The sequence below is a fragment of the Notolepis coatsorum genome, assembly GCF_963971535.1.
Source record: "Notolepis coatsorum genome assembly, chromosome: 8".
Classification (NCBI taxonomy): Eukaryota; Metazoa; Chordata; class Actinopteri; order Aulopiformes; family Paralepididae; genus Notolepis; species Notolepis coatsorum.
Window position 1 is genome coordinate 135,497,084 of NC_140172.1, and position 14,824 is coordinate 135,511,907.

Sequence of the window (14,824 nt, forward strand, 5' to 3'; positions counted from 1 at the left end):
TAGGGTTAGATTTTCTATTTTTCTTTTATTTGATTTCAGATGGAATTGGACAGACAATCATCCATACACTCTATATTCCCACTCACACATATACACAACCTAATCCTCTATCTATAAATCGTCCATACACATAATATGAGTACATATATGTCTCTACATTCTCACTGACACCTAAACACAACTTAATCCTGTATAATAGTTTATAGTACTTTTATTTATACTATAGATTTGAGTAGTTTTTGTTATACTATAGTTTTTAGTAGTTTTAGTTATACTATAGATTTTAGTAGTATAAATTATACTATAGTTTATAATAGTTTCAGTTATACTGGTACAGAATCTTGTACAACACATGTTAAGCAGACCTCCATGACCTCCATGACCTCAGCCTCGTCGCCTCGGTCGGGCTCCTCCTCTTCCTGCCCCTCCTCCTCCTTCTCGTCCAGGACCCAGGCCTCTCCTGATTGGCCCTCGCCGGGCTTACACTCAGCATCCTTAATGGCCTTCTGGTACAGCTCAGAGAAACTCCTTCAAGACAGACGACAACACAAAAAAACCATCTGGGTTCCTTCTCTCTTAAAAAAGACGTGTTGAAATAACACACTATTATGTTAACAGCCACACAATCTTAAGCCAACACATCTGAAACACGTCTGTGTGTAATTAGTAAGTAATTATGCAGTGTTTATGCAGATCTGCAAGGTCTTGAGAGAGAGGTTAGAAGGGTCAAAGTATAGGAGACGGCAACAATAATGGACATTAACCATCCGGGTGCCTTTAATTGGAGTTGAAAGGGGAGCCTCGCCCAAGAGAGGGAGTGAGGGAATCTCACCCTGAGGGAGGGAGGCTGGCACTGAGAGAGGGAGGCTGGCCCTGAGAGAGGGAGGCTGGCACTGAGAGAGGGAGGCTGGCACTGAGAGAGGGAGGCTGGCCCTGAGAGAGGGAGGCTGGCACTGAGAGAGGGAGGCTGGCACTGAGAGAGGGAGGCTGGCACTGAGAGAGGGAGGCTGGAGGGAGGCTGGCCCTGAGAGAGGGAGGCTGGCACTGAGAGAGGGAGGCTGGCACTGAGAGAGGGAGGCTGGCCCTGAGAGAGGGAGGCTGGCACTGAGAGAGGGAGGCTGGCACTGAGAGAGGGAGGCTGGCCCTGAGAGAGGGAGGCTGGCCCTGAGAGAGGGAGGCTGGCACTGAGAGAGGGAGGCTGGCACTGAGAGAGGGAGGCTGGAGGGAGGGAGGGAGGCTGGCCCTGAGAGAGGGAGGCTGGCCCTGAGAGAGGGAGGCTGGCCCTGAGAGAGGGAGGCTGGCCCTGAGAGAGGGAGGCTGGCCCTGTTAAACAAGCTGTTATTACTGTAGCTGTTAAACAAGCTGTTATTACTGTAGCTGTTAAACAAGCTGTTATTACTGTAGCTGTTAAACAAGCTGTTATTACTGTAGCTGTTAAACAAGCTGTTATTACTGTAGTTGTACTGCAGAAATGAACTGGTTAGACAGTGATGGACTATGAACAATGCCTGTCAAATGAGCCTACTATTGTCTCCATAGCTATAATACAGAACACACGATGGGTCTGCAAACATCGCTAAAATGGTCAATGGCTTTTTTGATGCACCGCCTCTCGTAGATATCCTGGATGGAGGGAAGCTCACATCCACAGATCATTTGGGCTGTTCTCACGACTCTGCTCAGCGCTCTGAGGTCGAGGTCGGTGCGGAAGGTGTCTTCTTGTCGCTCTGAGTCCCTGTACTTTTGCCCTGCCAGACATAAAGGTGGTTTAGGTGTCTTCTTGTTGCTCTGAGTCCCTGTACCTTTGCCCTGCCAGACGTAAAGGTGGTTTAGGTGTCTTCTTGTTGCTCTGAGTCCTGTACCTTTGCCCTGCCAGACGTAAAGTCATGTACCTGCCCTGAGAGGGAGGTTTGCCCTGAGTGGGAGGTTCGAAGGCTCAAAGTGGGTATAAAACAGGAGGGAAGACTGTTAAGTTTTAAACTGTGGATACCAAACAGAGAAGGTAAAGATGACTTTGAACTGTTGAACAGCAATCCAGAACTATTTTATTGCACTGTAAAAAAAAATGTATCTATTCTATTCTACTATTTTATTGCACTGCACTATTGCACTATTTTACTCTGTCTATTTTATCTTACTCTTTTTATTATTGTCTATTTAAAACTGAATCAAACCATAAACAAGGTGGCCTGTTGGGATGTTAGATCCTAATGTGAAAAACTGTGATTTTATATGTCAGGCAAGCGATACCGGAGTCTCAAGGCGAGCACAGAAAGACTCAGAAGAAGCTTCTATCCCCAGGCCATCAGGCTGCTAAACGAACAATGAATGAACACTACACAACAACAACCACCAAACGCACATAGCACACACATCCACACGCACACACTCACTTAAACAAACACACTGTAGCACCCACTCCACACACTTTATAGCACACACCCACTTTAAACAAACACACTGTAGCACCCACTCCCCACACTTTATATTTATTGATGAAGGATTGCACTACAACTCGTACACCTTACTGTAAATTGTACCTAAATTGTACCTCATCCCATTTCTGCTTTGCACTAGATAGTACTGTACATTAGTACACTGCATAGTATTGTATATTATATGGTAACTCAGAACATTGTACATATGTCTATACCGAACACTGTGACCTCTTTTTCTTCTTCTAAATTACATGTATACTATGTTTGATACTATCTTGTCTAGCACAGTCTCTGGAGCGTAACAGTAAGAAGCATTTTGTATGAAAGTATTCTGTACTTCTGTATGACAACTATTAAAGAAACTTGAAACTTGCACTTTATGTGCTCATTTTATGCCTGTCTTTTTTCTGTTGTGAAGCACTTTGAGCTGCAGTTTCTGTATGAAAGGTGCTATACAAATGAAGTGTATTATTATTATTATTATTATTATTATTATTATTATTATTATTATTATTATTATTATTATTATTATTATTATTATTATTATTATTATTACCTTTGCCCTGCCAGACGTAAAGGTGGTTTAGGTGTCTTCTTGTTGCTCTGAGACCCTGCCCTTCAAAACGTCTCGACACACATAAACACATCCACCTAATGCCACATGGCCCCATCCAGGGTTGTGGTTTGAAAGCATTTAATCAAAATCATTGCCTCTTTTTTTTAAGGTAATTATGTGGCGGGAAATGACAATTTCTTAGTTGAATAATGTATATTGATTTTTTACTGCACTTAGTGTAGTAACTAAATACTTTCTGCAATGTTGTAAGTAATTCAACCAAATCATCAATAATGTAATATTGAGAGACCAGGGTTGAGGTTCAGGGTCATTAGATGAGAGGAGGGGGGAAATATTTGATGAGAGGATTTGTTACGCTCAAAGCTTAAAGGGAAACTACGCCCATTTTCAGAATTCATACATGTTATTCCTATGGTCTAAGACTGACACAAACAACTCTCTTCCAAATCCATAAACTGGAGCGTTAAAACTCAAATATGGTATAAAGTCTGAAGCTACAATACATTGGGAGATGTTATAGATGACACTGAGAGACACCCAGGAGAATGTTCTGAGTATATGATGGTATAGATGACACTGAGAGACACCCAGGAGAATGTTCTGAGTATATGATGTTATAGATGACACTGAGAGACACCCAGGAGAATGTTCTGAGTATATTATGTTATAGATGACACTGAGAGACACCCAGGAGAATGTTCTGAGTATATTATGTTATAGATGACACTGAGAGACACCCAGGAGAATGTTCTGAGTATATGATGTTATAGATGACACTGAGAGACACCCAGGAGAATGTTCTGAGTATATGATGGTATAGATGACACTGAGAGACACCCAGGAGAATGTTCTGAGTATATGATGTTATAGATGACACTGAGAGACACCCAGGAGAATGTTCTGAGTATATTATGTTATAGATGACACTGAGAGACACCCAGGAGAATGTTCTGAGTATATTATGTTATAGATGACACTGAGAGACACCCAGGAGAATGTTCTGAGTATATGATGTTATAGATGACACTGAGAGACACACAGGAGAATGTTCTGAGTATATTATGGTATAGATGACACAGAGAGACACCCAGGAGAATGTTCTGAGTATATGATGTTATAGATGACACTGAGAGACACACAGGAGAATGTTCTGAGTATATTATGGTATAGATGACACAGAGAGACACCCAGGAGAATGTTCTGAGTATATGATGTTATAGATGACACTGAGAGACACCCAGGAGAATGTTCTGAGTATAAAATGTATAGATGACACTGAAAGACACCCAGCGTTATTATCAGAGATATGTTTTCTCTTTCAGACAATAGAATAAAGGTTATTTATAAAAGAGAAAACAACAAATCCACAAAATCCCCCCCCCCCCCCCAAAAAAACAACCTACCTACTATGCTAGTATGTCTATACTACTATGCACTCAAGACTGTAGCACTCAAGTTCAACACCATTTGACGAACATAGTTACTGACCCTTACAGTAGCTGCCAGAGTTGTACCCTTCCTGCTGACCTGATGTACAGAACTCTCTAAGCCTTTTTGGACAAAAGCGTTCAGCTTAATGACTAAATGTGAATCTAAATGTAATTGTCTATGGAGCAGCTCCAGACTTTATACATTTACATTTACATTTAGTCATTTAGCTGACGCTTTTATCCAAAGCGACTTACAAGTTCTGTACGACAAGTCATCAGGAAGGGCACAACTCTATCAGCTGAGCAACAATGTTCATCAAAGTGTTGAGTGCTACAGTGTAGGTTAGTTTATTAGGACAAGTGCATGACAGTAAGGTTAGTTAGGGTTAGATTTATTTTATTTATTTATTTTTATTTCAGATAATGGTTGAAGAAGTGCGTCTTTAGTCGACGGCGAATAATTGGACAGGTTTCGGCTGTCCTAACTGGGGTGGGTAGTTCATTCCACCATTGTGGGGCAAGGACAGAGAAAAGGCAGGTTCTCCTTGATGACCCTCCCGGAGCTCGGATAGGAGTGGGTCTGAGGCGGCCAGAAGATGCAGAGCGTAGGGGTCTTGAGGGTGTGTAGTTAGAGACCATGGAGCAGCTCCAGACTTTATACTTGATGACATCACATGTTTGAGTCCACCTCTCTGGTTTCTGGCTCCATGAGAGAGGAGCTCATGTTCACACATATCGATCGTGCGTTCCTGGGCCGTGGAAACACCATATTGGAATACGTCATTCGGGTGATGTTCCCCTTTAACGAATCTGGGTTATTTCACTAACTTGGACCAGAGCCCCGTCCCCTCCGGAACCCCGCCACCCCCCCCCCCCCCCCGTGACTGACCTGCGAGGCTTGCCATTCTCGTCCGGTGGGATCACGGTGATGTGGATCTTGTGGGCGGTGCGGAGCAGCCGCACCCTCTCCTCCAGGCCCAGGTGCACCAGGGGGTGGCCGCACAGCCGCACCACGCGCGCCCCTAGCTGCAGGCCGCCACTCTCCGCGTAGCAGAAGCGCTGCAGCTCCGTCACGAAGCCCTCCTCGCTCATCAGGAAGCCCGGCTGTCCGACGACGTTACGCAGAGGGATGATCTCCAGCGCCTCGCAGCCCCGCGTGACCAGCTGGGGAACAAGATTCACAACAGATTAGATTACATTCAGTGTCAATCGATTAAAATATTTTATCTGATTAATCGCATGATTGTCCATAGTTAACTCGCGATTAAGCGCAAATTAATCGCATAGTTTTATTTTTATTTGTATCTACCTTAAACTGATCTTTTTCAAGTTTTAATACTCTTATCAACATGAGAGTCAACAAATGCTTGCTTTATGCAGCCATTTAACACAAAAGGATGACCTTCATGCATTGCAAATTTGCATCAAATTCAAAACAGAGTGATGCACAAAATAACTTACAGTAAAAGAAAAGAATAATTTAAAACAATGAATAAAGTGCATGAAATAATAGGGGAAAGAAAACGTTAGGAACTTGTTACATTCACCCACACAAGGGCTGAGAAGAACTCACACCCCACCCCCCCCTCTCTCTCTCTCTCTCACACACACTCTCACAACTCTCTTTCTCTCTTGCCCCTTCCTCATCTCTCTCACCCCCCTCTCTATCTCTCTCTCTATCTCTCACACACACACACACACGCATGCACGCACGCACGCACGCACACACACACACACACACTTTGAGTCAGAAAAAAACATAGTATCAATGAGAGTATCAATAATACACCTGAGTGAAGTCTAGTAAAAAAAACGCATTAATACCGCGTTAACTTTGACAGCCTTAATTACATTAGATTAAATTGTATTCAATTTGATTAGATTAGATTAGATTAGATGATATTATATTAGATAAGATGACATTAGATTAGATTAGATGAGATTACATTATATTATATTATATTAGATCAGGGGTCTCAAACTCAATGTACCTGGGGGCCGCTGGAGGTAGAGTCTGGGTGAGGCTGGGCCGCATCAAATATTCAAAAAAAAAAGGGTTTAAAGTATTCCAAAAAAAAGTACAACTGATCCAATCTTTTCACAAATTCACTAAAACCTCACAAACACCAGCAACTGAGCATTCTCAGTGGTGTCAGTGGACTCATCACAGCTATGGAAATGCACTGTGCATTTTTTTTTTATTCTATCACAAAGCTGTTTAATCAAATCATCAGCCAGTATTTTAGTTATTCTGGTTGCTGTGCTATCTGAGGAGGATTTGCTTTTGTTTGCCTTCAAACATGGTCTCCATCACTTCAGTCATACATTATTTTATTATTTATGCATCAGAGAATGGCTTCTTGTGTTTAGACAACACCCATGCCACTGAATGAGGACTTGGTTGCTTTTTCTCGTTGTGACATAGCTTTAACAATAATTCTGCTTGCAGCTTGATATGATGATTTCATTCCATTTATTTTTGTGGTTCTTCTTAGCACTGAATTTTGAGGAAAGGCTGCATCAAAATAACTGTGTTTTGTTTCGTAGTGGCGTTTCAAATTGCCACTCTTCACAAGAGCTACCGTTTCTTGGCATATTAGGCACATTGGTTTGGTGCTGGGTGGATGCACGCATATTTTTCATTCCATTCACCTTTGAATTGCAGCGATTGTCACTGTCGACTTTTCTTTTACTGGCCATCTTTGAGCATGCCATATTTTTCTACTAGCTGCCTGCTGGCGAAACTAGGCTACTAGCTACATTTATCTCACAGAGATACAACTGGGAACGAGGCTACTAGCTACATTACCTGCAGATTAGACTACCTGTAGATGCGCTGTCAACTCTCGCTCTGACTCGGACCCGTTGAAAGAGACGACACGCATTCCGTGAAGAACCGCCCTACTCTGCTCTGATTCGCAGACTGACGGGACGCTGAATGTGATTGGACCAGAGTAGCCAGACAGACACAGACAGTGGAGCAGTGCTCGCAGAGGAGACAGCGGAGAATTTCGAGGATGCCTGCCATACGCACTGGATATATTTTCCTTCCACTTGGTATCACTCCGGAATCACGTTTCAACCAAGTCACTAACGTAACGTTGCTGTCATGAGCCTGCGCTATGGTAGCCTACACGTGATCAAATAAATAAAACAGCCAACTCGCACAACGACGCGGCAAAAAGTTGCGCGCGGGCCGCACTAACACTAAACTTTGATGTCAAGTAGGGGGCAAAATATCATCCAGCGGGCCGCAATTGGCCCGCGAGGTTGAGACCCCTGTATTAGATGGATGAGATGCGATTAGATTATATGAGATGAAATTAGATGAGATGAGATTCTAATGAAAATACCTGGTTCATTTTGAAAACCAAAACAACAGAACTCCATTACTCAGTTGAAGTGTTCTTAAAGACCTCAGTATGAACCCAGTAGGACCCTCTCTTAAAGACCTCAGTATGAAGCCAGTAGGACCCTCTCTTAAAGACCTCAGTATGAAGCCAGTAGGAGCCTCTCTTAAAGACCTCAGTATGAAGCCAGTAGGAGCCTCTCTTAAAGACCTCAGTATGAACCCAGTAGGACCCTCTCTTAAAGACCTCAGTATGAACCCAGTAGGACCCTCTCTTAAAGACCTCAGTATGAAGCCAGTAGGACCCTCTCTTAAAGACCTCAGTATGAACCCAGTAGGACCCTCTCTTAAAGACCTCAGTATGAAGACAGTAGGAGCCTCTCTTAAAGACCTCAGTATGAAGCCAGTAGGACCCTCTCTTAAAGACCTCAGTATGAACCCAGTAGGACCCTCTCTTAAAGACCTCAGTATGAAGACAGTAGGAGCCTCTCTTAAAGACCTCAGTATGAAGCCACCCACCTCTTCACACAGTGATAACAGAGAAGGTAAAGACGACTTTGAACTGTTGAACAGTAATCCAGAACTATTTTATTGCACTGTAAATTATTATAATTTGTTTGATCTATTCTATTCTACTATTTAATTGCACTGCACTATTGCACTATTTTACTCTGTCTATTTTATCTTACTCTTTTTATTATAGTCTATTTAAAACTGAATCAAACCATAAACATAAATGTACAGTTTCCACGCCTAATGTATATACTCTTTTCTTTCTGGATTCTTTTTGTATCACAAACAGTACTGTAATTGCAAATCTGGTATGTCATAAATGTATAGATGTAGCGGTACTGTCTATCTGTATGTCATGTATGTCATATATGTTACGATGAATTGAAAATGGGGGACCCTGATGTAAACAAGACGAAAGTCTTTCTCTGGTCTGCATCCCCTTAACAATTGTATGTATTGAGCTGTACTGTACTGTACCCATTCTGCAATCTGTTAATAAAGTTTTCATTCATTCATTCATTCATTCAACAAGGTGGCCTGTTGGGATGTTGGATCCTAATGTGAAAAACTGTGATTTTATGTCTGCACTTTATGTGCTCATTTTATGCCTGTCTTTTTTCTGTTGTGAGCTGCAGTTTTGTATGAAAGGTGCTATACAAATAAAGTTTATTATTATTATTATTATTATTATTATTATTATTATTATTATTATTATTATTATTATTATTATTATTATTATGATATGAACATGGTGCAGCTCCACCCACCTCCAGCCTCTGCACCACCTCTCGTATCTCCTCCGCCTGGCTCTCCGTCACGCTGATGGACACCGACTCTCCACGCTCGTAGAAGATGTCCAGGCATGGCCCGCCCTCCTTGCTGTCCGTCACCGCCTTCCAGCCAATCACGTCGCGGCAGCTGCAGTTGAAGACCACCCTGCGCGTGTGCCTCTCGATCAGCACCACGGACTCCGCCGACACGCCCAGCAGGCAGGGCAGCCTGGCGGCTCCGCCCCCCTCGCCCACCGCCACCGCCCACACCAGCGCCCCGGCGCTGTGCAGCTCCGCCCCCTTGGCGCCCCTCTGCTTGTCCTTGCGCTTGCCGCCCAGGGAGAGCAGGGGGAACTTGGCGGAGGAGTCGATGGGCGTGGTGGTGACGTAGTTCTCCGCCAGGTCCCTCAGGTACTCCTGCCGCGTCCGCGTGGCCATGGAGCGGAACTTCTCCGACTTCTCCGCCGCGTTCTCCGCGTTCACCGCCTTGGCCAACAGGAAGTCCCGGAAGGCGTCGCAGCGCGGGAAGCGGGCCCCCCGCGGGAACAGCGGGCCGAACAGGGGGATGTCTTTGGAGCGCGTCACCGCCACCCTGTGGGGGACGGAGAGAGAGACACGTCTTTAGTCCTTTTGTTTTTTATTTCACCATGAATTGTTATTACCAAGGAGACTATAAAAGAAGGAAGGGTCATCACGTCAGAATACCAAGGAGACTATAAAAGAAGGAAGGGTCATCACGTCAGAATACCAAGGAGACTATAAAAGAAGGAAGGGTCATCACGTCAGAATACCAAGGAGACTATAAAAGAAGGAAGGGTCATCACGTCAGAATACCAAGGAGACTATAAAAGAAGGAAGGGTCATCACGTCAGAATACCAAGGAGACTATAAAAGAAGGAAGGGTCATCACGTCAGAATACCAAGGAGACTATAAAAGAAGGAAGGGTCATCACGTCAGAATACCAAGGAGACTATAAAAGAAGGAAGGGTCATCACGTCAGAATACCAAGGAGACTATAAAAGAAGGAAGGGTCATCACGTCAGAATACCAAGGAGATTATAAAAGAAGGAAGGGTCATCACGTCAGAATACCAAGGAGACTATAAAAGAAGGAAGGGTCATCACGTCAGAATACCAAGGAGATTATAAAAGAAGGAAGGGTCAGAAAACCAAGGACACTATGAAGGAAGGAAGGGTCGACACGTCAGAATACAAGTTTCAAGTTTCAAGTTCAAGTTTCTTTATTAGTTGTCATACAGAAGTACAGAATACTTTTATTCAAAATGCTTCTTTCTGGGGCGGTCATGTGGCGTAGCGGAGATTGTGCTCGTCAACTCGTTTGGCTGAGTTAGGGGGAGGGAAGCCGTGGGTGGGTCCTGGGCGTTGTGGACAGCGACCCCTACAGTTCGGTCGGGGCGCCTGCTCAGCAAGGGTAGGATCTGGAGAGAGGTAGTGCGACCTTCCACACGTTACACTCTCCCGGTGAGAATCTGCGCGGCCAGGCTGGCTGCCGGCTGGCTGCACATGCGTCGGAGGAAAGCATGTGACAGTCTCCGGCCTCTCGGACCAACAGTAGGGGAAAGTGCGCAATAACCAGGAAGGGGGTTGGGAATTGGCATAATGACTAACAGTGGGATGGGAGAAAAATCGGAAAAAGAAGGAGGGGGAAAAAAGATTTAAAAAAAAAAGAAAAAAGAAAGTAAATAATCTGTTACAAGCTTCGTTCTTTTGTAGAAAAATGCTATTTTTAATCTAGATTAATCTAGATTAATTACAGAAAATTATGAGATTAATTAGATAATTTTTTTTAATCTATTGACAGCACTAATATATATATATATTTTTTTGTATCCACTTTTTTCCCCGATACATGCGGAGTCAGCCAGCCACTTCTTTTCACCTGCCAGTGCGGACTCTCATTGGTGATGTGGTGTAATGTGTGGGAGGCTCACACTACCCTCACCATCTCCCTTCCTCGCTGTGCAGGCGCCCTGACGGACCTGTAGGAGTCGCTGTTTACAACGACCAGATTACCACCCACCGGCTTCCCTCCCGCTGACTCTGCCAATTGAGCCAGTATGATGGCCGGCCAAGCCGGAGGCAACGCTGACAGCCGGATTCAATACCAGTGTCTCTCGCGTTGGTGACGAGCGCTTAGTCCGCTGCGCCACCCAGCCGCCTATATATATATATATATATATATATATATATATATATATATATATATATTAGAGCTGGGCCATTAACGGCGTTAACGTGCTGCGTTAACGCGAGACTAGTATCGCACGATAATATAATTGACGCCGTTAATCTTTTTCTCAACGTTGGGTCTGTATTGTCCTTAAATACTTGCCGTAGTTCACAGCTGTGGTGCCCGGAAGTGATTGCACGTATGTACCGGAGCTGTAGTCAGAATAATGTGTTAAACTAAAGTAACTTTAGTGGTCCGGTAATCATTGTTATACAGGTGAGGTTAAGAAGTCCTCAGGATATAACACAATTCGGCGATGAGGACGTCTGAATCTGCGCAATGCAAGAAAGAAGAAGTCCGTTGAGAAATTTGTTTACATTATTAACGTTAGCTTAGCGAGTTAGCATGTTAGCTCACGTTACTCGGGCGCCACTTGAAAACATCTACAAGAGGAGGAAATCCACTTTACACACTAAAGGAAGGATCGACTGGACTATCGTGAGTGTTTACAACAGAAATGGCTTGGGTTATTGGAAATATTGGACCGTTTGATGACAATCTGGAGCAATATGAAATTAAAATGGGAGACCCTGATGTTAGCATGTTAGCTCACGTTACTCGGGCGGCACTTGAAAACATCTACAAGAGGAGGAAATCCACTTTACACACTAAAGGAAGGATCGACTGGACTATCGTGAGTGTTTACAACAGAAATGGCTTGGGTTATTGGAAATATTGGACCGTTTGATGACAATCTGGAGCAATATGAAATGAAAATGGGAGACCCTGATGTTAGCATGTTAGCTCACGTTACTCGGGCGGCACTTGAAAACATCTACAAGAGGAGGAAATCCACTTTACACACTAAAGGAAGGATCGACTGGACTATCGTGAGTGTTTACAACAGAAATGGCTTGGGTTATTGGAAATATTGGACCGTTTGATGACGATGTGGAGCAATATGAATGAAATGAAAATGGGAGACCCTGATGTAAACAAGACAAACGTCTTTCTCTGGTCTGCATCTCCTTAACAATTGTGTGTATTGAGCTGTACTCCGACTGTAGTAGCTGTTCAGTGTTCTCTTGGAGGTGGGCCTGAGACTGTAGTAGCTGTTCAGTGTTCTCTTGGATGTGGACCTGAGACAGTAGCTGTTCGGTGTTCTCTTGGAGGTGGACCTGAGACTGTAGTAGCTATTCAGTGTTCTCTTGGATGTGGACCTGAAACTGTAGCTGTTGTGAAGGATCAGATTAAACCGAATATATATATTTATTTATGGATATATATTTAATAGTATTTGTATATCGTTTGATATCCCCTGTATATTCCTTGTACAATATACACTGAATATCCCTTTAGTCTACTAACAGCCCATAATAGTTTCATTCTACCATTGGACGAGAACCTGGCGCCAGCAGCCAAGCCCCTTGGTTCAAGTTCAATCGTGCCGACGAACATGTCGTTACAAGCCCGGTTCCGCGTAGGAATACGTCTGGCGAAATACGAATGGTACTATTTGTTCACAGCGCATATATATATGGCGCAAGTAAAGTAGAACTTTCTTTTAGTCCATTAGTCCTTTACCCTCCAACCTAGTAACAGACGCGAAGCCTCACCCACGACGCACGTGTGGTGCAGTAAGGCCTACTTGGCCTCAGAATAGGCATTGAGACATCGTGTGGATTAATAGTTGAATTGTCATAGTTTGGCACTATACCGTCGAGTGGGACGTATTTCTATTAAGTTAATAATAGTCTATTATGTATGGTGCATCATTCGGTTAGAGTTATAAAGTGAGCAGTACCCCCATCGTTCCTGACGTTATCTGGAGTCTTAACCAGGCTGGGCAGACCACGTGTGGTGCTTGCATCCGAGGAGCTCCGGGCCAGGACGAGTGGACCTGTACATTGGATTACTTCACCCGGACGACGTCGAGCCCTACACGGCTTGGATTATCTACGTGCTTTGGGTGCTTTGATTATGCCATGGATAACAGCCAACACTGCTGAGTGTTGGAACTACCCCCCCGAGAGGAGTCCAGGTGAGACGGCGCTCTACCCCGAGTGAGGTCGCCTCACGTCTCTTCGTTGTGGACCGGCAGCTACCGTCTACAAGAGGGCCCAGCTGTATTCATCTGCGGACCGAGGTTCTGTGGGCACCGTGTTCAGCACTCTGAATTCTCCCAAGAAATCGTCGGCCAGATGGGATACCGCCAGCGGCTCTCCTAACCCCCCCCCCTACTGACTTACAACCAGCGGGACCCCCCTTTAGTGTATCCAGCTATAATCATTTAAGTACCATCGCTATAGTTCCCTAAAGAACCAGGTTGTATACTTGCTCCCTGCGTAACCAGAGATTCAATGTTGATTTACCAACGAATACTCATTTGCCTTACAAGTGCATTTCAAATCATAAATGTCATTAAGTGAACGTTGTATATACCCTTTGCTATATAAAATATTCGATTTATACATTTGTGTGGACTTCGTTTCATCAGGTGGGAAAGTGTTCATCATATCTATATCATGTACTGGATGGCCAGAAGTTAAAGTACAAGCGGTAGTGGTTTAATAATACCATACTTATCAATACAGTCAGGGAATTGTACCCCTCAGTTACAGTAGCTGTTCAGTGTTCTCTTGGATGTGGACCTGAGACTGTAGTAGCTGTTCGGTGTTCTCTTGGATGTGGACCTGAGACTGTAGTAGCTGTTCAGTGTTCTCTTGGATGTGGACCTGAGACTGTAGTAGCTGTTCAGTGTTCTCTTGGATGTGGACCTGAGACTGTAGTAGCTGTTCAGTGTTCTCTTCATTCATGGAACCGTTACACTGAGCTTGCACTGAATTTGTTGAGAAACCTGCTTCTGCAGCAGTCTGTGTGTGAGCAACCAGTCAGCAGCATTGTGAATTCAGAGATTCACTAAAAGACACATTGAGAGACAGGTTTGTGTGTGGATTAAGAAATGAAGGTGCACAGAAGAAACTACTGACAGAGAGTGATTTGACACTGGAGAGAGCTGTCAATATCAGTGTAACAATGTTAATGGCATCAAAGGAAGGGCACAGACAATTACGATAAATCTGGTTTTAAAAGAAACACTGGAAATTACAAAAAGAAGAGACCTGTTCATGCTGTTGAACAAGGAGATAGAACAGCTAGTGACTCCTCAGATGAAGAGGAGAGGATAAATCTCCTCCTCCGGTCATTATTTGGGTAGAACACACATTTTGAATGCATTTGGCAGACCTTTTTTTTTTTTGAGCCATTTTAATCTAGATATATATATATATTTTTTTCTTTTTAAGTGAAGATTGGTGAAAGTTAGGTTTGCACTTCAATCCCAATAGGGAAATTCATCTTGGTTTGATCATTTTTGTGTCAAATAAAAACAAAGCTTATTTGAATGATTTCCTTGGCGTTTCTAGTTTTTAAGAGCATTTTTTTTATTAAAATCATAAATCGGATGTGGTGTGAAAAAATCAGATTTTATTTTTAGGCCATATCGCCCAGCCCTACAATAGGCTGAATAAAGTGTAATACATAGAGTTCACAGTAT

The 14,824-nt window shown here is 43.6% G+C and overlaps 1 protein-coding gene across 1 annotated transcript in view; it reads right to left on the minus strand.

The window, feature by feature from the left end:
• Positions 1 to 14,824, minus strand: part of sipa1 (signal-induced proliferation-associated 1) — a gene marked incomplete at both ends in the record, with an annotated part of 72,445 nt that overhangs the window by 42,174 nt on the left and 15,447 nt on the right. The window contains 3 exons of the mRNA XM_084320555.1: positions 366 to 528; positions 5,335 to 5,609; positions 9,075 to 9,669. Coding sequence (XP_084176681.1) covers positions 366 to 528; positions 5,335 to 5,609; positions 9,075 to 9,669 — 1,033 coding nt within the window. The remainder of the gene's footprint in view (positions 1 to 365; positions 529 to 5,334; positions 5,610 to 9,074; positions 9,670 to 14,824) is intronic.